The sequence below is a fragment of the Anabas testudineus genome, chromosome 17, assembly GCF_900324465.2.
Source record: "Anabas testudineus chromosome 17, fAnaTes1.2, whole genome shotgun sequence".
NCBI classification, from domain to species: Eukaryota; Metazoa; Chordata; class Actinopteri; order Anabantiformes; family Anabantidae; genus Anabas; species Anabas testudineus.
This window is the reverse complement of record NC_046626.1, coordinates 2,941,896-2,965,658: the sequence shown is the minus strand read 5'-3', so window position 1 is coordinate 2,965,658 and position 23,763 is coordinate 2,941,896. Positions and strand designations below refer to the sequence as shown.

The 23,763-nt window shown below is 40.1% G+C and overlaps 1 protein-coding gene across 1 annotated transcript; it reads right to left on the bottom strand.

Annotated features, from left to right (window-relative positions):
- Positions 1 to 9,559: 9,559 nt before the first annotated feature.
- Positions 9,560 to 20,378, bottom strand: LOC113171859 (epidermal growth factor receptor substrate 15-like). The gene is made up of 8 exons (XM_026374603.1): positions 20,178 to 20,378; positions 18,632 to 18,793; positions 16,616 to 16,813; positions 14,372 to 14,530; positions 11,291 to 11,368; positions 10,886 to 11,042; positions 9,723 to 9,914; positions 9,560 to 9,639 (listed from the first exon to the last, which is right to left on the bottom strand). Exons 1-8 carry the CDS (start codon positions 20,376 to 20,378, stop codon positions 9,560 to 9,562), a joined length of 1,227 nt encoding a protein of 408 aa, XP_026230388.1.
- Positions 20,379 to 23,763: the final 3,385 nt, after the last annotated feature.

Sequence of the window (23,763 nt, the reverse complement as noted above, 5' to 3'; positions counted from 1 at the left end):
GATTGTTGTTGTCTTTATTGCCTGCTGTTCTTTTCTCTCTTCTCTTTCCACTCACCCAAACCGGTCGAGGCAAATGGCCGCCCACTATGAGCCTGGTTCTGCTGGAAGTTTCTTCCTCTAAAGGGAGTTTTTCCTCTCCACTGTTGCCTAAAGCTTGCTCAAATGGGGTTGTTGGGTTTTCTGTATAATTTTTTTGTATAAATATTCTCTATAAGGTCTTAAACCTTACACTGTAAAGTGCCTTGAGATAACTTCTGTTGTGGATTGGCGCTATACAAATAAAACTGAATTGAACTGAATTGAATTTACATAGTCCCACACCCATAATTATGAATTATGAAACCATAATTATATATTAATTTGACATAATTAATAGCAGATGCCCTTTATGAATGACAGCTGTCTCTATTCACTTTTTTGATCAACGTGGGTTTACTTACCTTCAATAGACCCAGAGAGTTTAACGTCTATACAAAAGGGGTGCTTAAAACCGATGTGTTAAGGCACAGCGTGTGATTAATAAAACCAATTTTTTTTTAATTGGCCAGGACACTTTGCAGGGAGTCTACTCTATGTGTCACTTGCCCGGCACAGCAATTTATTCTTAAAGTCAAACATGTAGCGCTTGCCCTGGCAATGAGTCCATTAAAAACTATGTGTTACTGTCCATGTTGAAGCACCAGCCAAAAGCACAATGGTGACCCCACACCCTGCCTCCAGTCTCGAACCCTCATTAGGTATGTGCGGACAACAGTCAAACGCACACGACTGATTATCTCACAACGACACGAGCCACGTGTGTCTCCTTATCAGGCGTGACCAAACAGCTGGCAAACGGTCATCTCACCTTGAGTGCATAAGAACCCTACCCCTAAAACACGGGTCACATCAACAATTGAGTCTTTTAGGAGGCGCATTGCCATTCGCCTCTGTCATTTTAACGGGATGGACACAACGCTGACTCTGAAAAGGTATGTTTGTTTATTTAATGTTAAATTCAAACTTAAAGTTTAATTAATTAATGTTTCAAAGTTAATTTTCAACTTTTGGTTAGCAGTTTGGTCATACAACTACTGCACGTCATGTTTTTTTAATGCGAAGGCTGGAATTCTTGTCTTACCTTTCTGTAGCTTTTTCTGAAGAAAACATGACTTACCCAGAAAGCCTGCAGTCATTCACGACCTACGCTTCTTTTTTCTGAAGAAAACTTAGTTTTTTGAATATTCACCGGTTCACTTTAAGCAGATGAGTGTGTGTCAACAAAATCCTGCAAAATTCAAGCGGTAAGCATCCCTTAAGAATTGTATTCCTTTCAGTGTTGATGGGAAATTTATGTAATCCTGCGATGTAACGTTTTCCAAATTCTGCACCTTTCCAATAATCATTTTTAAAACCTGAGACCCAGCACAGTCGCTAGGAAAAAGCTTTCACGTGACGTAAGTCCTCCACTGTATTCGAGCCCATGTTAAATGTAAGTGTCCTTGGGCAAGATACTGAACCCCTAGTTGCCCCCGGTGAGTCAAGGCAGCTGCATAGCAGCTCTGCCATCGGTGTGTGAATGTGTGTGTGCTTGTGCGTGTGAATGGGTGAAAGAGACGCAGTGTAAAGCGCTTTGAGTACCAGCTAGGTAGAAAGGCGATATATAAGTGCAGACCATTTACCATTTAAATGTATAAAATATTATGTTTAAAATCTTGGTCATAAAACTGTTGCAAGTCATGTGTTTTTAACGCGAAGGCTGGAATTCTTTTCTTACCTTTGTGTAGCTTTTTCTGAAGAAATCATGCTTTTTTTTTAGCATTCACCGGTTTACTTTAAGCTGATGAGTGTGCGTCAACAAAATCCGGCAAAATCCAAACAGTAAGTAACCCTTAAGAATTATATTCTTTTCAGTGTTACTGAGACATTTAAAAAAACTATGACGCCATGTAAGTCCTCCACCATATTCGAGCCCATGTTAATTCCAAGTACAAAAAAGTATGTATTCCTGTTAACAGCGCCTAAACTTGCCAAACTATGCCACTCGTCTACTCTAGGTTATCCTGGGGTGTAGACCGTCTTTGTTGTGAAAAAAATAAAATACGTTTGCGAGCTGACTTGAGCCTGTCGCCTGTATATTCATCATTGTTTATTTTTCATTATTATTGTTTGTGAAATTAGGCAAAATAATGGAGCTTAATGATCTGAGAGAATTTGTTTCCCAAGTTGTGAACGGTTCGTCACCACCCACATTGCCTCGTTGTGATAGCCGACCTCTCTCGCCAAACCGTGATAACAGCGATCGTGTGATGACACATAAACTGACCCAATTAGTCGCTCTCTTGCAACAACTAGCTACTATCAGCTCTCATTCACCATCCTCCTCTCCTTGCTCAGAAAGGGATTACCAGGGGCTGATAGGTGAAATAAGAGCTCTAACCTATCAAATGCAAAACAGCCCGACTGTTCAAAATTACCCGGCATCCCCCTCAAGACCTCATACACAGCCCACCCCTCCTCCATTCGATCATACACAGAGAATAGATCAGGTATTACATCTAACCAATCAAATATCGTGGTGGTCATTTGGCGGCTGTTTGGATACATCTGATAAGGATATACAGTGGTGTGAAAAGTAGGGATATACAGAGTTTGCCCCCTTACTGATTTCTTATTTTTTTGCATATTTGTCGCACTTTAATGTTTCTGATCATCAAACGAATTTAATTATTAGTCAAACATAACATAAGTATAACTTAACTCTGGTTCATCACACCTGAGCTCATTTTCTCTAGCCGCACCCAGGCCTGATTGCTGCCATACCTGTTTGCAATCAAGAAATCACTTAAATAGGACCTGCCTGACAAAGTGAAGTAGACCAAAAGATCCTCAAAAGCTGGACATCATGCCGAGATCCAAATACATTCAAAAACCAAATGAGAAAGAGAATAATTGAGATTTATCAGTCTGGAAAAGGTTATAAAGTCATTTCTAAAGCTTTGGGACTGCAGTGGACCACAGTGAGCCATTATCTACAAATGGCAAAAACATGGAACAGTGGAGAACCTTCCCAGGAGTGGCCGGCCGACCAAAATTACCCCAAGAGCGCAGCGACAACTCATCCAAGAGGTCACAAAAGACCCCACAACAACATCCAAAGAACTGCAGGCCTCACTTGCCTCAATTAAGGTGAGTGTTCATGACTCCACCATAAGACAGAAACTGAGCAAAATTCTAAGACAAAAACCACTGCTGAGCAAAAAGAACATAAAGGCTCGTCTCAGTTTTGCCAGAAAACATCTTGATGATCCTCAAGACTTTTGGGACAATTCTCTGTGGACTGATGAGACTAAAGTTGAGCTTTTGGAAAGGCGGCTGGTTAGTGTAGTGGTAACATCACCGAGACTGGGGTTCAAATCCCAGCTGTGGCCTACCTCCAGTAGGGGTCCTTAGGCAAGACCTCCTCACACTGCCCTGCCTACCTTGTAATGACTTGTAAGTCACTTTGGATAAAAGCGTCTGACTAAAATGACTAAAATGTAATTGTAAAATGTGAAAGGTGTGTCCCATTATGTGTGGCGTAAAAGTAACCGCATTTCAGAAAAAGAACATACCAACAGTTAAATATGGCGGTGGTAGTGTGATGGTCTGAGGCTGTTTTGCTGCGTCAGGAGTTACAACAATTCTGCAAAGATGAATGGGCCAAACATCCTCCACAGCGCTGTATCAGACTCATTGCAAGTTATCGAAAACGCTTGATTGCAGTTGTTGCTGCTAAGGGTGGTTGGGCCACCCTTAGCAGCAACAACTTTATTAGGTTTAGGGGGCAAACTGTTTTTCACACAGGACAATTTAGTTTTGATTTATTTTTACCCTTAATAATAATATAATATAACCTTAATTTAAAAAACTGCATGATGTGTTTACTTGTGTTATCTTTAACTAATAATTAAATTTGTTTGATGATCAGAAATATTAAAGTGTAACAAACATGCAAAAAAATAAGAAATCTGTAAGGTGGCAAAGTCTTTTTCACACCACTGTACGATTGAACTTTTGTCATTGTGAGATATTCGGCCGTGTCCGTTTGACTGGACATATTTGATGAGGATTTGAGATTGGAGGCAGGGGGTGGGGCCACCATAGTGCTGTTGGGCAGTGCTTTAGCATGGACAGCATCACATGAATTAGTTTTTAATGCACTCATTGCAGGGGTAAGCGCAACATGATTGACTTTAAGAAAAGATCGGTGTGCCGTGTGAGTGACACATAGAGTAGACTTGCTGTAAAGTGTCTTGGTCAATAAATATTGGTTTTATTAATCACACTCTGTGCCTTAGTGCTGCAGCTGCGCTTCACTGCTGACAGTAACACACGGATTAGCTTTTAATGGACTCATGGCCAGGGTAAGCGCAACATGTTTGACTTTAAGAATAGATAGCTGTGCCGAGCAAGTGACACATAGAGTAGACTCGCTGCAAAGTGTCTTGGCCAATTAAAAAAAAGTTTTGGTTTTATTAATCACACGCTGTGCCTTTGCTGTGGTTTTAAGCACCCCTATATTTGGAGAAGAATAAGTGGCTAAAAGGAGTGATCTAGTGAGTTCCAGTCAGTGTCACTTTGGATGAAATTAAGGCAAACTTAAAAGGAAAAAATGTGAAGGGTGCTTGGAGGCAACGAGGTAACTCATGAGGGAGCAAGAATAGATAGTGAGTATGTGGTAATTGATTTTGAAGAAGAAATTCTCTCTGAGTTACTGGTTTTTGAGTTACAGTGAGGCGTTAACTGCCAAGACTTGGCAATATAGCCAAGACGTTTAAAGGAAGAAGAAGTGTGCTAGATAATAATTGTGATGGAAATTATAATGTGGCATATGGTGACTGTGAGGTAATGAAAAGGGAAAAGGAAAAACAGCGGGTAAAATTTCAAAGTGAGATAACTAATGCAGAGGCTGTGAAGATGAGAGGAGGTAATGAAGGAAGGAGCAGTGCATGAAAACATCTAAATAAGGAATCAGATCGGGTAAATGAGAGGAAGATAATGGCTGACCTGAAGAAGGTAGTCACCTTCAAGTATTGATCTATTGATGATGATTTAGCCCTGAAGTCAGATGTTATTTGTGTTCAGGAAATGTGGTTGAGATCAAATTTGGATTTCAGAATAGTTGGTTATTCTTCTGTTCAAACAAAATTATGTAATGTTGATGAGGTAATGGAAAGTTGTAATTAGTAATTATTATAATCCTTGTAAGAGGCTATGTTTAGATAATTTAATACAAATAAAGATATGGATGATGACGGGTGTAGGAATGTGGGGATAATGCACATAGATGCAGATGGGGAAGTAATAGAGAAATGGGATAAACATGGTTTTTGTAAATACTAAATTATTCTAGATTATTCTGGTATTCTAGATACTAGAATAGATATGCGCACAGGGAACACTTCAGCATTAGATTTAACTTTTGAGTGTGAAAATTTAGGTGGGAGGATTGACGTATCAGAAGAAATATTAATAGGTAGTAATCGCTTACCAGTATTTTATATTTTATTACTGTAAAGGATTACCAAATTCTACTTTTTATCGCATGAACAGAACTTTGGAATCGGGGAAGTCAATGGGAGGTGGTGTGTGTTTAATGGTGCAACAGTACAAGCACTCTACCTCTCACATGCTCCTGCACACCCAACATGGAGCTACTGACCATTAAATGTTGTCCTTTTTATTTTCCTCGGGAGTATATCTGTCATAGTCCAAGCACCGTTTATATTCTACCTCAGGCTCTCACACAGCACCAGACACAACACTGGGACATTGCCCTCATTGTGGAGGAGGACTTTTACCGTGCCAAACTCAAACCCTCACTCATAGGGAGGTTGTGTGCTGAACCGTACAATCGATGGCCGCCCTACATGACGTACTGTCATGATCCCAGATCCCCTTCCTGCCCTCTCAATCTGTCTCCCTCTCATTAGCCCTACTGCGCTATGGTAGCCTCCCCTTCAGCTTATAGCATTTTTCCTAGCAGAGATGCTAGGAAACATGGACATGTACTTGTACAAGTGGCGCCATACATTGGAACCCATCCTCATATGGGTGATTACAGGCTATGTCTTAGGCACATAGTTGTCTTCCTGACCAAGGCCAGCTAGGCAAAAACCTCCCACTGGATAATTACTGCTTAGATGATTATGTTTCAGCTGGCAACAAGTTATTTAACCATAACTGATGCAGTGAGTAGCATATCACTGCATCTCAAACATCTGCTCATTTATTAAAGGTGCTGTTGGGCTGACCAATCTGTAGGCAAAGCATCAGGGCTTTGATTGTAATGTGGAATGTGGGCAGCTACAGGAAGCAAGTGCAGAGATCTGAAGAGTGGTGTAATGTGTGTCCTTTTTGGCTGATGGAAAATGAGACATGCTGCTGCTGGAGGGGTTTGATAGTGCATGCTGGTAATCCCACCAATAAGACATTGCAGTAGTCGAGATAAGATATAACCAGTGCCTGCCAGTGAACTAGGCTGCATTGTCCGAAGGGTGTGTTGTCAGTATAGCAATTATAGGAAATGCCATGTGACTGAATGATGGAACCTAGGGATGTAGTATAGATAGAAAAAAACTGGAAGACCAAGAACTAAACCCTGCTGCATACTAGGGGGGGAGGCAGTGAGCATGCCCCTGCCAAGATACCTTTAATGTTCACCAAGACAAGTAAGACTTGTGTCAAAAACTGCAGATAGATCAAGTAAGATTAAGATGCAACACTGAGATGCAGCTTTTGCTGCCCGCAAAGATTTCATGACCTTCAGAAGTGCTGTTTCTGTGGAGTGACCACTCTTGAAGCCAGACAGGTTGACATCAAGGAGGTCATTCCTAGAAAGAAAGTCAGTCAATTGATTGAAGACTGTTTGTCCAAGGGTCATGGCCAGGAATGGAAGAGAAAAGTCTGGTCCAGAATTCTCCACAAGGGAGGGGTCAAGAGTAGGTTTCTTAAGGAGTGGGCCTGCTTAAATGAGGATGGAAAGGTGCCTGTTGTAAGATATGTAAGGTTATGATTTGTGGAATGGCTGGGATAAGTGTGGGTGCTTGCTTGAAAAAGATGGATGGGATTTAGAGAACAGGTGGTAGGATGGTTTAAGAGAAAGAAGGTGGAGGCATCATCCTAGGTCAAAGTGGCAACGTGCTGAAGGAATGAACTGGGCGTTGATGGCTGTCATCTTACTAGTAAAGAAGGTGACAAAGCCATAGGCAGTGAGAGAGGTGGGTGGGGTTAGGTGGAGGGCATTAGATGAGTGATTTAAAGTGGAGAAAAGCTTCCTGGATTCAGTGGTGTTGTTGAGTTTTCTCCTGGTACTATTCTGTTGCCTTGGTGATGTTATGAGAAAAAAGATGCAAGCAGGTTCTGATATCATATGATATATGTTAGCTAGAGCCTTGGACTTGTGCCACTTTCTCTAATCACTCTTGAGTTGTTCACAAATCTGGTTAGTGAGCCATGAATTAGTAGCTGATGTAAGGGCAGGCTTGGAAGACAGAGGAGAGAGACTCTCCAGACAAGTTGAAAATGTAGTGCAGAATCTGTAAATGGCTGTGTCTGTGTCAAGAGTAGAGAGGACATGTTGTGGGGTAGGATAGTAGAGACCAGGGAAGAAAACTGCTCAGGATTGAGAGTGCTGAGGTTCTGTCATGACATGCTGTCTGATTAATCAAGGACAAACGTGGAGACATGAGGAGATGAAGTGTCTCACAGACACCAGGTCTGATGTAGCGTAATAAGCAATAATCACACGGGATGACCAACCTGCGTTAACATTCATAGTCAAATCATCTCCCTGCTGTCACACAAACGTGCACAACACTTCACCTTCTTCCTGTATTTACTTTTCCTGTTCCCGCAGCAGACACATCTGACCAATAAGTGGAGAGGATGTTCTTGTGTAGTTTGAAGTGACGTGTTTCTTCGCTTGGATTTTTCTGTGTGTGAAACAAAGCCAAACCAAGGAGAAACTGCTCCAAGTTTACAAACTCATCAACTGATTTGGACAAAAGCAAAGGAATTAAAGTGTGAAAGCAACCTAAGATGTTATCTGTGGTGCAGTTCCAGATGAGAGTGAGATCAAAGTAGTTGTCAGCTCTGTGTGTTGGAGAAGTGGGGACCAGTCTCAAGTCAAACGTGTTCAGAAGTGCAAGGATTTCAGTAGCCTGAGACTTATCAAAGTGTATGTTCAGGTCCCCAAAGATAATGAGAGGAGTGTGATCTTCAGGGAAGTGGGAGATCACCATGTCAAGCTCATCACAGAAGTTACCCAGCAGGCTTTGTTATAATCACATACATAAGTGATGAGCGACTGTTGACAGTTAGTGTGAGGGAAAAATTCCTAGTGTCAATGATGAGAAGTCCAACCCCACCTCTCTGTCCTGATGGGTGAGGAGTGTGAGAAGGTAAAGGTGAAATTAGTGGATAAGACTGCTGGGATAGTTGTGTTCTTTGGAGTGGTCCAGGTTTCTGTAAGTGCCAGTAGCTGAAGAGCTGACTGAGTAGCTGTTGACCTTATTCCTTAAATATGATATTGGTAGCAGATGTATTTAAAAAATTGCAATTAGTTGGATTTTATGGTAGTAACATGGCGGCATAGTGAAATACTGTATGTAGTTTTAAACTTAGCATCTATTTTGCTTCTTAGGGGGTGATGTTGACAAATGTGTGTCTATATTCTGTTTATTTAAAGGATGTTACAGATTTTGTCATTCTGACCCTTTTTATATGCCTACCTACTTGTTGTTTTGGTTACATACATTCTGTAATTTCTTTGCATTTATTCCATAAAACCTCAAATATGCATAAATGCAGAAATGTTATATTCATATATTGAATGCCACAGCTAAGTGCCTGGAAAGAATACTCTGCCCGTCCAAAAAAAAGTCGCACAATCTAATATTTAGCTGGACCGCAGTTAGCTTTGATTCCAGCACTTGTTTGCCATAGCTAGCTTGCCTATCCTCCTCCCTACTAGATATGGAGGAGGGTAGTGTAGGTGAATGTCACCTCAGGTCTTCTAACAGGAAGCCCAACGGGAGGTGTGTTGGGAGAGAATTCAATTAAAAGTGCACTGCTAACACTTATAAAATAAGTCACATTGAAATTAAGACAGAATAAAACAATTAATTCATAATATTGAATATACACTTTTCTAGATATACATATGGTTGCATATTCAATTGGATTTTTCTGGGAGAAATCTACCTTGGGAAATCAGGTTACTCTAATCTCATATTCTGAATAGTGTAACCAGGGTTTCCCATTTTCATGACAGTTAAGAAATTTGATTACTTGATTAAGCCAACTGTTACTCAACTAGTTAAGTGCATGTAAATGCACTGATTAATGTTGTGAAATGGCAAAAGAAAAATTATCATCTAAATGATGTGCAGTCATATTGAAAAGCTGAACTGCATTTGAGTATAAATTACCTTGATCTGCTCTTGCCTCAGTGGTAGCCTCTCCAGCTAAAGATCCCAGACTTTTTTCTTCTATGTCATAGGAAGGGGAACCAGCACCAAGGTCCAGCTCATACCCATTAGGGTCTGATTCTACAGAATACTGACCATGAGACCTCCAGCCCTGGATGGGCTCCAGTGCCAGCTCCTCTGATGAGCTCTGAATAGGTTTAAATCCAAGAGAATCATCAACCACAGCTATGGCATTGAGGTCCTCGTGACTATAGCTAATCTCTATGTCACTGTCTTCATCTGGGAATTCAGATTCAAAGCACTGAGTTCCTGTTGAGGCTTTGTTTTCAGCACAGGACAGACTAGTGTCCACCTCATCACAGATATTTGTTGCCCCTTCATCAATGCAGGTGTTCACTTCTGGGAACAAACTATCTGCTGCAAAGGGGTTGCTGCCTTTGAAAGGGTCTGAAGTGAATCCATCTGAAAGACATGTCAGTTAACATAAAAATTAGTGACATGCTGGATAAAACAGGATAGCCATCATATTGTCATTTGATAATTTTGATCAGAAAGAGGAAAACTTGAGCATTAGCACACATTTATTGTAAACAAGGCATTAATGTTTTAAGTGCTAAATAAAAACATAAATTATGGCCTCATTCATGGTGTTTGTAACACCATTAGGCAACTAAATCTATAACTAATGCATACTGTACAATATAAAATATATCTCTGAACTGTATTGGATTACAATGATATAGTTTACACTAGATTTACAGTGATACATATAACATCATTCCATCTGTACATTATACATCACATTATGTGCAATACTAAACTAAACTGACTAGTCACACTCTTGATCTACTTAACACCTTTAAAATAGTACAGAATTACTTACGAGATGAGTCAGTGTTAGGGAACAGATCTTCATTGAAAAGCTCATCTACAAATCAAGTTAAAAACACATTGGAAAATCGGTTGTGGTAGGATAAAAAGAAAAATATAGCGCGTGGCTGGCTGTCAAAAACAACAAACAAATCAATATTCTTTTGAATAGCCTAATTTTCAAGAAACACAAAATATAAAGTAACAATAAATAGTATAGGATTCCAAACAAGGAAAAAGGAACCAAATTGAATGCCTCTGACATTATACAGCATGTGTGCTAAACTATGCTTGTTTTTGTATTTGTGTGGTCTTAAATACATAGTTCATTTGAACATTAGTGTAGTTTGGAAGAAGGGGAAAACAAAATGTTTGGGTGGGACTCTCGCTGATGAAAAAGCCAAACATTAACAAGTGCAGTCAGGACTTTTTCAAAATTTGAGATATACATATGTCTGTTGGTACTGTATATGTATGTTGGGTCCGTAATTGTGGAGCTGTGTAGCCATGTGATCTTTGAAGAGTGCATTGTAAGAACCATGTAGCCTCTGTCTAATACATACGGTCACTCTGACAGTGGGCAAAAGGGTCTGCTTCGTAAAAGTCCAGTTTTCTGAGAGGGTTCACATTATGAATGGACTCTTTCTTCATTTTCTCTGTTTCCCCATCATTGCTGATCTCGCTCTCTTCTGGATCATTCTCTGTGTCAGACCTGTCCACCTGTGGAACATGGTAACATTGTTTGCATCTATTACTTACTTACTGCTCTGTTGATGGTTGGTAATTCTATGTTAGACTGTGTTAATCACATGATCATACAATTCAAATCCTAAAAGTTCCAATGATTTCATTCTGCAAACCGTATAACAGTATTTAGTTGTATGCTCTTCTATAGCAAATTATGTCAATATATATAATCAACTGTGTATGCAGTGCTGGTGAGAGCTGTTCAGTACAAATGAAGCCACCTTTGGTGAGCTGGTCTCACTATCGTCAGCTTCTCTGGTATCTGCTAGATTATTGCAGAATGATGAGCTGCTGGCCCCCTGCCAGAGAGAGAGAGAGAGAGAACTGCAACATACATTCATGCAAATAGCTAAATTGCTACAGTTGCCACAACTCAGGTGTTTTCTGCTGACAGTAAATTAGTATACACAGCCAAAATTATGCCCAAGATAATGATAAAGTTCCCAAATAGCGAGTACTTAATTGTGTGTGTTTTATGTATTACATAATTGACCTACAGGTGCTACATGGTGGGGGCTGCCATATTTAAATGAGGACTTTGTGTGTTTCACTGGTGTCTGTCATTGAGAGTGTGTAAAATGAAAAGTGTAAAAGCAGAAAGAAATTTGATCCAGAGGAATTAATGCTGTTATTTAGTCACTTTGATGAGCTACTGCAATGAAACCTCAGTATTAATGAAAGAAATCTGGAAAAATCACTCCTATAACTCTTAGGAAACCAGAAGCCACACAAAAGTCATGTTTGGCTTCATTCAGTGCAACCCAGGTGTGCAGAAAGTAGAGTCAGCAGATCATATAGGTGGCAGAACCCACCAACACACACATCCGTACACATCCTCTCGAGAAGCAACTGAATTAAACATATAAGTTACCTAGAGAGAGTCAAAACTTTCTAAAAACTACGCCCTTTCACTCAGTTGAGTGTTGGTTTTTGGGTTAAGTCTTTTTCGTTAACTAGCTGAACCAAATGAAACTGTTTTGTGGAGCATTGCAAACTGTCATGGTCTCCAGCCTTCCACTTCCTGCTCTGATTGAGCTCTCTGTCTGCACCTCTATCTCTAATTAGCCGATCAGTTTCACCTGCTCTCTCCCTCCAACATATAAACAAGTCTGCAGTCCTTTGTTCCCCCCAGATCGTCTTTCCAGCATTCTTACTCAGTGATTCTTGTGCCAACCTGTTACTGACCTGGATGGATCTTTTGACCACTGATTCTCTGCCTGACCTATCCTGTAAGTCTGACCTGATCTGACCAGTTTTCTTTCTCTGTGGATAACCCTGTTTTGGATTGTGGATAACCCTACTTGGATTGTGTATTTGGATTTGAGTTGGAGTTTGTTTCTCTCTCTGACTGTTTCCCTAGACCCTGTGACCTGTTTTCTCTCTCTTATTGTTCTGGATTTCTGGACCTCACTCTCTGTGTGCCTCTGGATTTGTACTGATATGGACACACACATTACCTGCCTCGGCTGTCACTCACCACTCCAGCAACCATGCTCACACCAGCTGCCCTTTCCCCCCTCAGGATTCCATTCTTGTGCAGTCATCACTCTACTCTTGCCCTCTCCATCAATAAGTTAATATAACATTTCCAGCGTATCTTGACCTCTCTCCCACCTGTACTTCCCTCCCCTGCTCAGTCAGCCTCTGTATCAGCCCCTAAGCCAGTCATCTCCCCCTCTGCTCAGAACCGCGAGCCCTTGGTCGCCCTGCCAGAGAAGGGGGGTTGATTTGCTCTCTCAAACCACTTGTCCTCTTTGTCAAATATTTGAACATCACAGTCCTTAAATGAGTGTCCTTTGTCCTTGGACCTGGGACTCCGACTGTTCCCTTGTTCTTTTCCTGGAACAGGGTGCTGCCTTGTTGAAGGCCCACTTGGGGTGACAAAACTTCCAGATAACTTCACCTGTGTGACTGAGAATCTTCACCATCACCATGAGGATATCACTTTTTGTGTGATTAGATTCCTGGCCCCCGGTGTCCCCTGGTCCTGGAGAGTATCTCAACCTGAAAGATGTGTTTTAAAACGGTGACCTCCTTGTTGAAAACCTCAGGTGTTTAGGAGTCACCGCCAATGACCTTCTGCCAGGCATGCGTGTGACCATGTGGTCATCTCTACTACCTGTATGCTACTGAGAGGGAGGCCATGCAGATGTAAAGGACAAGGTCCGAACTAGGACAGGAGATCTAGTGAAGTAAGGGTTGTTTAAAATTTGTTTGTTGGTTTCAGAGGTAGCTGAGTTTCTGTCATTTCTTTGAAGAAGCTACTTGGATGAGTAGCAAAATGTTTCAACCTAAAAAAAGGATGTCCAGATGCTATGACTCAACTTCCAGATAACCTCACCTGGACGACTGAGAATCTTCATCGACATTACCCAGATTAGAAGTGCACCTGTGTGACAACCAACACAATTTGAGGGGTTTCGACCACAGCCTGACACAACCAGCTAAAACTGAGTAAAAACAAGTTTTGTTTTAAGAAGCTCAGATGAGTTGGGAGAGGTCCAAGAACTGGTATGAAGCTGTGGTTCTGAGCTAACAGGTCCAGGGTCTAGAGGAAACAGAATATGACCAGCTGTGGGCTTGTGGGAAAACTGCCAGCTCCGAATGTTTTGACTCACTGTATTATTCAAGAAACTGGCAGTATCAAGATAAATGCAGGGGAAGCTGGATAATGTAGTCCAGTGTTTCCAGAACTGTGAAGGGAGCAGGCAGTGACTGGTGAATATAGAGGCTGGAGAGAAGGATGTTGGGAAGTGTAGTACAGGCTGGTATTTGAGGAAACCAGTCGTAGAGCTTGTGAGCAGGGGAGTTTTTCTAAAATGGTGACGACTGAGAAGAACCAGAGCAGCAATTAAAATAAGTAACATCCAAAATGAGGGTCAGAGTCAGAAGGTCATAACCAGAAAACACAGTCAGAAAATGGAACAGTCCAGGGTCTACAATCCAAAGTGAAAACAGAATCAAAGAGTGGACATACAAGTACTAGGTCAAAGTCGAGGAATCTGCAGTCAAAACAGAAGGTCAGCAATGGGCAGGTAATTAGGCAAGGTTTCAGAAATGGCTGGAGAGTGTCTTTTGGATTGAAGTGGCACAATGTAGCATGTTGGTGCAGACCTGCTTATGTGGAAAGGTAATCAGGCAGAGAGGAGCGTGGATAGGCCCAGATAGAGAGTAACAATCAGACCATGTATGGGCAGTACAGGATGTGAGACTGGAGACTGTGACTCACAACATAAATCTTAGTGCCTACAGTATACTCTATTGTTTGTTCTTTGCCCAAAGGTGTATTTAGGGTGGTTTACCATTATCAGGTCAGCATAGGCAGGCAGTGATTGGCTCCTTCCCCATGGCCTCACAGGAAGTGGATCATCTCCTGTGGTGTCTGCTGGAGATGTTGATTCCTCCAGCTGACTAACTGGGGTGACTGCACCTCCTGACAAAGAACATAGCATGTGCTCCTCCTACAGAGATGAGCAGATTGAGGTCACATAAAAGTAATAGATTTGCTCTTTTATTTTATCAATACACGTTTATTTTGTTGACACAAGTATAAGAATCAAATGCTAAAATAGTAGTAGTAGTCTGTTTCCATTCTCCAGTTGTTTTTTTCTTTTTCTTTTTTTACATACTTTATTGATCCCTTTGGGGAAATTGTTGTTCGAACAGCTGCAGCAGATGACAGCGCTACTGTGGGGTGTTAGTGTCTTCTCCAAGGACACCTTGACTATCACTGTTTTATAAGTAATTTTAAATCTTCCAGCATTGTGCCACTCAGTCTGAAGACACTAATAAATAAAAGTTTTAAACAACATATTATCACAACATAATCTAATCTAAACCAAAAATATATACACGTGGACAAAATTGTTGGTACCCCTCTGTTAATGAAAGAAAAAAACTGACTGAAACTGACAAAAGTAATAATAAATCAAAATTTAAGCAATGAAAATCAGACATTGCTTTTGAATTGTGGCTCAACAGAATCATTTTAAAAAACAAACTATTGAAACAGGCAAAATGATGGTTCCCCTTAACTTAATATTTGTTGCACAACTTTTGAATCACTGCAATCAAACAATTTCTGTAACTGTCAATGAGAATTCGGCACCTGTCAACAGGTATTTAGGCCCCCTCCTCTTAAGCAAACTGCTCCAGTCTCAGGTTTGAAAGGTGCCTTCTCCAGATGGCATATTTCAGCTCCTTCCATAGATGTTCAATAAGATTTAGATCAGGGCTCATAGAAGGCCACTTCAGAATAGTCCAATGTTTTGCTCTTATCCATTCTTGGGTGTTTTAGCTGTGTGTTTTGGGTCATTATCTTGTTGGAAGACCCATGACCTGCAACTGAGACCAAGCTTTCTGACACTAGGCAGCACATTTCTCTCCAGAATACCTTGATAGTTTTGAGATTTCATTGTACCCTGCACAGATTCAAGATACCCTGTGCCAGATGCAGCAAAGCAGCCCCAGAACATAACCGAACCTCTTCCATGTTTCACAGCAGGAACAGTGTTCTTTTCTTGGTATGCTTAACTTTTTTATTTGTGAACACAGAGTTGATATGCCTTGCCAAAAAACTTCAGATTTGTCTTATCTGCCCATTCTCCTAGAAGCTTTGTGGCTTCTCATTATGCACTGTGGCAAATTCCAGTCTCGCTTTTTTCATGATTTGCTTTCAACAGTGGTGTCGCCCTTGGTCGTCCCACACGAAGTCCACTTTGGCTAAAACAACAACGGTTGGTGCAATCTGACACTGATGTACCTTGACCTTGGAGTTCACCTTTAATTTGTTTGGGGGTTGTTCTGGGCCGTTTATATTATCTCTATCCGTCTCTTCAATTTGTCATTAATTTTCCTCTTGTGGCCACGTCCAGGGAGGTTGGCTACAGTCCCATGAACCTTAAACTTATGAATAATATGTGCAACTGTAGTCACAGGAACATCAAGCTGCTTGGAGATGGTCTTATAGCCTTTACCTTGCAACATGCTTGTCTATAATTTTCTTTTCAATCTCCTGAGACAACACTCTCCTTTGCTTTCTGTGGTCCAAGTTCAGTGTGGTACACAGTTAGTCTAATGTTTGGTGACAATCTGCCACCCTTCAAATAGGCAGACTGACTGATTACAAGTTTGAAGACACCTGTGATGCTAATTAGAGGACACACCTTCATTTAACATGTCTCTGGTCATGGTCAAACTGTTTTCAATCTTTTTTAGGGGTACCGTCATTTTTGTCCAGGCCTGTTTCATTAGTTAGTTTTTTTTTTTCAAGGTTCTCTTGGCCCACAATTTAAACACAATGTCTGATTTTCATTGGTTAAATCAGTAATAAATCAGTACATTTTGATTTACTATTACTTTTGTCAGTTTCAAGTTATTTCCATGATCATTGTGGGTTTTCTTTCATTAACAGAGGGGTACCAATAATTTTGTCCACATGTGTAAGTACATACATACATACATACTGTACACTGTGTGTACACACACACACACACACACACACACACACACACACACACACACATGCACACACGGCTGCATAAAACCTGCAGGATCTCTTCATAGGACTGCCTGATGGAGTCTTGCAGAGGAGTGTTCCTTTCTCCAGCCTCCTCCACCTTCCTCTTGGCCTGTTTCACCTCCTCCCTGAGCTTTCTCAACCTCCACCTGGCTCTGGCAAGTTCTTTCTCATACTCCTCCACCTGGCTTTCCTTCTGTACCTCTTCTGCTTGCAGGGAGAGGATCTGGCAAGAACCCAGTCCAGCATGTTAACAGGATAAAGAGCAATGTAAGTGCATCATGACCTACTGGAAATAAATAAAGGTATCAGCACAGAACAGCAGCTGTTCCAAACCTGCTAATGCTGAATATGGCCAACAATTGTTTATTATACTCAACTATACTATAACTCTATAACTGGTACAAAACTCACACCTTTCCTGGATATGGCGTTGTACAATGAAGAAGAAGACCAACAACAATTATTCTAGTGAACATTGCGTAGTTAATCAAAGAGTTATGTTGGTGACAGTATAGCAAGTTTATTTATGGAATTTGGCATAAACCTAAAAAAACCTACAGTGGCAAGAAAAACTAATTTGTCATAAAATATGCTCTGATCTTCCTCTATGTCTGGTTAAAATAATACTACACAAACATTATATGTTTTCATGGAACATTTAAACATTCACAGTGCAGGGTGGAAAACCCCTAGCCTAATGACTTCTCCAAGAGCTAATTGGAGCCAGGAGTGAGCCAACGTTGAGTCCAATCAGTGTGATGATATTGGATGTGTTTCTGAAAGCTGTCCTGCCCTTAAAAAAACACACACCAGTTTTGGGTTTACTGCTTTCAAGAAGCACTGCCTGATATGAACAATGCCTCGCAAAAAAGAGCTATCAGAAGACCTACGATCAAGAATTGTTGATTTGCATGAAGCTGGAAAGGGTTACAAAAGTATATCCAAAAGCCTTGATGTTCATGTGTCCACGGTAAGATAGACTGTCTACAAATGGAGAAAGTTCAGCACTGTTGCCAGGCGTGGTCATCCTGTAAAGATGACTGCAAGAGCACAGCGCAGAATTCTGAATGAGGTAAAGAAGAATCCTAGAGTGTCAGCTAAAGACAGAAATCTCTGGCACATCCTAACATTTTTGTTGACACATCTACAATAAGGAAAACATCAAACAAGAATGGAGTAAATGGGAGGACACCACGGAGGAAGTCATTGCTGTCCAGCACTACTGGCAAAATATGAGAAGACTATGTGTGGAGAAAAAAAGGCGCAGCACACCAACATCAAAACCTCATCCCCACTGCAAAACATGGCGGAGGGAGCATCATGGTTTGGGGCTGCTTTGCTGCCTTAGGGCCTGGACATTTTGCAGGAAAACGTAAGACCATCTGTCCGCCAACTGAAGCTCCACAGAGGATGGGTGATGCAACAAGACAATGACCCAAAGCATACAAGTAATTCAAAAAAAGAATAGCTTCAACAGAACAAAATGCTTCTGGAGTGGCCCAGTCAGAGTTCTGACCTCAACCCGATTGAAATGCTGTGGCATGACCTTAAGAGAGCCATTCACACCAGACATCCCAAGAATGTTGCTACACTGAAACAGTTTTGTGAAGAGGAGTGGTCCAAAATTACTCCAGATTGTTGTGCAGGTCTGATCTGCAACTACAGGAAATGTTTGGTTGAGGTTATTGCTGCCAAAGAAGGGTCAACCAGTTATGAAGTCTAAAGGTTCACCTACTTTTTCCACCCTGCACTGTGAATGTTCACGTTATCTTCCATAAAAACATGAAAACATATAATGTTTGTGTAGTATTATTTAAAGCAGACTTTGTTTTTCTATTGTTGTGACTTAGATGAAGATCAGAACAGATTTTATGACAAATTAATGCAGAAAACTATGACATTGGTTCAAAAAGTTTTTGTGAATGTTCATCAGAGAATGCAGCATTGTGTAACAGTTTTATATATATTTATTTATACAAGCTGTATTTAACTGATTTAAGATTTAAGTGACATAGAACAAGTTGTAGTTGTTAATTATTACCTGCTGACTCTCTTCATAGCAGAGCTGCCTTGTTGTCTTTATTTGTTGTATCAGCTTCTCTTTGTGTTTGTCTAATTTAACCAGAGTTTCCTCCAGCTCCTTGCGATCCGACTGCTGCTCCTGAAGCTCCAAGTTCTCCACAGCCAGTGAATTTTCCAGCTCCTGCAATCACCCCACCCCGCCCCACACACACACGTGTCCCTATCATCATAACCTTGCCCAACCCTATTCTTCTCCTTGCAATTTCTTTAAATATCCCAAAACCTTATTCTAAAATAACTCTACCCCTAACCTTAAACCAAGTCATCACCATAATTCATTGAGTTTGTGGTGCACCATCAGTCAGGACAAATGGAGCGTGCAGGTTTTGACCCCCACAGTATAAGATATTCATAGTGGTATTATATGGAATTAAAAATTATTAGGAACTACACGTCTACAATGTTAATGGTAAAACAGACATGCAGGTGTACAAATGCACACACAAACAACTAGTCTAAGTATAGAAGGAAAGTATTTAACACAATATAGGAACAATATGGATAAGTAGCAAAAATCACAAAAATAAATAAATTTGAAATAATGCACATGGTATTGCACATTGTGGTATTGCATATGTTATTACACATCCTGAGGTAATGAGGGCTTATTGCACATTTTGTTTCTTTCTATTGTTTCACTGTGGCAGGGTAAAAGCTGTTTTCTGTGTGTAATAAATACTTTAGTAGTTTTCTGGAGTTTTGTCCTTTTATCATATCATCCTAAATAATAATGTCTTCTTTGTTTAGAATCAAACTGACTAACCAGTGACTACTATCAGTATGTTTGTGGTTACAGTGCAAACAGGCACTGCTAGCAGCTCATCAATTTCTAAACATACAAATACAGGCTAAAAACTTTTTTTTTTTGCACAGTACTCAGACTTTAAGATGGTTATTATATTACTCACATATATCTCTGTATTAATTTCCACATACTTACTGTGTTTGGATTCTACATAGAAATATAGTATGTATAGAGCTAAATGATGACATCTCCCAACCTAACCTACGAATAAAAATGTATGTCCTGTTACTAAGCCATCAAACTGTAAAGACACAGAGTGATGATTAATAAGCAAAAACTGAGACAAACACAAATATGTTAAAACTAACTGCAGAATTAGTTAATCTGCAGAGGCTGCCTTTAGGTAAGGCAGATAATCATTGGTAAATGATCTGACCTGCATCATTGTAAGTCCAAATTAAATACATCAAATATGGGCCCTGAGGTCCCAAGCTTTACATAGCTGTTTTTTCAGATTTGCACTGAGCATGTAGATCTACATGTGTATCTGAGACTAGTCTCAGACTGTACAAACGTGGCATCACTTGAAAGCATTATGGGAAATGCAGAGGAGTCACAAAGTATAAACACTAGTACACATGCACCGATATGATTTATGTTAACTGTTCATTTATATTTACAACTTCAAAGAAATGCAACTTCAACAAAACACACACAGATACATAAAACACACCAGCGCTAGGTGCTGCGGTCTTCTTACTCTGATCTCAGCTGCCTTGGCGAGGACTCTCTCATCTGTTTCTACAACATCTGTGTTCCTGGAAGACGTCCAGCAAAGAAGACAGGAGTGTTTAAGGAAGGAAGAGAGGGAGCACTCGCTCGTCCAGTCTTCCTTGCCTCCATCATGCACTCCTTCCCATAATCCTTCAATTTTTTCCTGCTGCCCCGCTGAGTCCTCCATTGCTGTACCTTGCTTGCAGCCGCTACACTGCAGAGGAGGCGGAGCTGCCTGTGTGAACGTGTGTGTGTGTGTGTGTGTTTCCATGGCAAGCTGTGCATTCAGGCAGAATGCACCACTGTAAAAACGGAAAGAGAGAGGGGGATGAGTCAAACAGGGAGGGGAAAGTGGTTGAATAGGAGTGTATATTTTCTCTCCTCTAGTCTCCTCCATTCATGCCTTTCATCTTTCTTCCTCTTCCCCCACCCATCCTGCTGTTTGTATAATCCTCGCACATCTTGCCCCTCCCCCTCCATCACATCACTGTCCACTGCAGTATGCATCTGTCCACATATACATGCACACTGAAAGCTATTGAGCTAATCATAAAAATCTCTAAGAGCACAATAATAATATGGAATTATAGTAAATAAGAAATTTGATTACTAACACAAGTCATATTCAATTCAATTCAGTTTTATTTGTATAACGCAGATAACAACATAAGTTATCTCAAGGCACTTTACAGTGCAAGGTTTAAGACCTTACAGAGAATATTTATACAAAAACAAAATTATAGAGAAAACCCAACAATCGCATTTGAGCAAGCTTTAGGCAACAGTGGAGAGGAAAAACTCCCTTTAGAGGAAGAAACCTCCAGCAGAACGGTTGGGGTGAGTGGAAAGAGAAGAGAGAAAAGAACAGCAGGCAATAAAGACAACAACAAGCAGCAAGAACATTGGGCAGGTCAACAGGATTCTGGAGATGTGCAGCTCCAGGCCGAGGATTCCTGCAGAAAAGTACTGTATAGAGAGAGAGGGAGACAGAGAGGAGGAAACACAACTACAGGAGAGAGAAGACACAAAGTTAATGACATGCAATGGTGGTATTTGCATTGATATAGGAGAAAGGAGAGAGGAGCTCAGTTTGTCAGTAGAGCTCCCCCAGCACACTAACCTATAGCAGCATAACTAAGAGATGGTTCAGAGTCACCTGATCCATCTCTAACTATAAGCTTTATGAAAAGGAAAGTTTTAAGTCTAGTCTTAAATGTGGAGAGGGTGTCTGCCTCCCAAACCTGAACTGGGAGCTGGTTCCACAGGAGAGGGGCTAGATAGCTAAAGGCTCTGCCTCCCATTTTACATTTGAAAACTCTAGGAACCACAAGTAAACCTGCAGTTCTGCTTGGAAGATATGGAACTATGAGTTCTTTGAGATAAGATGGAGCCTGATTATTAAGGGATTTATAAGTGAGTAGAAGAATTTTAAATTCAATTCTGGCTTTTTAATGAGTTATTGGGACATTCTATTAATAATGAATTTCAATAGTCCAGTCTGGAAGTAACAAATGCATGGACTAGTTTTTCAGCATCACTTTTTCTCAGGTGAAAAACAGCAGTTCTAGAGATTTCTTTGATGTATGAAGTGAAGGAGATATCCTGATCAAAGATAATGTCTCATTAAAGATATTAATGAGATGTTTGTGATTTTTCCACATTTACTATCACTGTGTATCAGAATCTTAATTAAAATATTATCATATATTCATAGAAATATTAAGATATTCAGAAGACCTGCTTTATAACATGCCAGTAAAGTAATAAAATATCTGTTATATATGTAATATATATTACAGTGCTACTATTATTATTATGCCAATCTTAGTAACAGAACAAGCTGTGTACAGAACATTCAATGTATAATGTTGCTATTGCAATTGTGTTAAATTATATCTACTTAATTCTGCCTAATATGGCCCTACATTTTGACTATTGTTTAAATAATACACAGTAGAGCAGTTTGTAAACACTTTCCCTTGGCTTGATTTATTATCGCACGTAGAAAAATCCAACTGAACGTAAATACATCTCTAGAAGTTGTCTGCTTATTGGTTAAATGGATCTACAAGAACAAAAAATAAACAGAAAAAAAGATCCTGTTCTATAACTGCTATTGAACAAAGCAAATAAATGCATAGCTCCTTCAGATCCTGGCATAATGGGAGGAAGAAGAGAGACTTCTTCATCCATATACAGTGGCAAGAAAAAGTATGTAAAGCTTTTGGAATTTCATTGTTGCATTAATTTATTAAAAAACACATCCAAATAATGATGTTTACTCCACCATACTTTACAGTTTGGATGATGTTTTCATAATGATGTGCTGTGCCCTTTTTATGATTAAATGTAAAACTGTGTGTTATTTTCAAATAGTTAATAATACTGCTGTGGAGGCTCAATGTGCTCTTTGGCAAACTTCAGGTGTGCAGCAATGTTCTTTTTACTAAGCGTGGCTTCCTTTGTGGTATCCTGACACCCTGCTTGTTCAATGTTATGGTACTGTAGACTCAAGAATACAGATGTTAGCCAGTTCTAATGATGCCTTCAAATCTTTGGCTGTCACCTAAGATTGTTTCCTTACCTTATTGGTGAGTGTTGTACTTTTGGGGTCATTTTGACTGACCGCCCACTTGGTAGAGTAGCCACACTCCCAAAGTGTCTCCATTTTTAGATACATTTTTATGGTTGTTCTCAATAAAGACATAAAAGATCTGAATTTTTTATTATCATTGTATTACTATATGATATTACTTTAGGCACATTATATTAGGTGAAGATGAGATCATTTTTTATGTCAAATTATTGCAGAAAACCATGACATTCCAAAAGGTTCACATACTTTTTATCTACTGCTGTAGATAGAAAAACAATGTCGGAATGCAAGTTTTGAGGCTGTAGGCGGTGTTTTGATTGAGCCTGAACAGGGATTGGGTCCCTCTGCCTCAACAATACATCATTTTGAGCATTAACTTTAAATGTGCCATTCATACTTCTAGCATAATTGGTGTATGTCTGCATGCACCAGAGAGTCATATATGTGCACAAAAATGTCATAATGTCAGTAAGTACATTTAAAAATAAATACCTCTTATCACATTTTACTTACGATATAGATTGATATTGATATGAAAAAAAAATATAAAAATGTTTTCAATATCGCCCAGCCCTATTACAAGTAAAAAAATAATTACTAATACTACTACTAGTAATAATATTAATAATACTGGTCAACACATATTGTTGTAAGGAGGCTGGACACAATAATAGAAAAAAAGTTTATCTGCACTGGGAGTGGGAAGCAGTGATGTATGATGACAAGGGAGGGGGCCTCTGCTCTAGAACCTCTCGATCTCCTGACCAGTAGGTGGTTATAGGACAGAAACTAGGAAAGAGACACACGTGAGTATTGATAGTAGAGGAAGGTGGAGGAATTCACAGGTGAGAGTGATAAAGTTGCTTACACAGGTGTGAATTATGGTGATTGGTTTACACCATAATTCACACACTGTGAGAAGTTGCCAGAAATGGCAGTGGAGTGGTGTGAGATGAGCCAGAGGTGAATGTGGAGA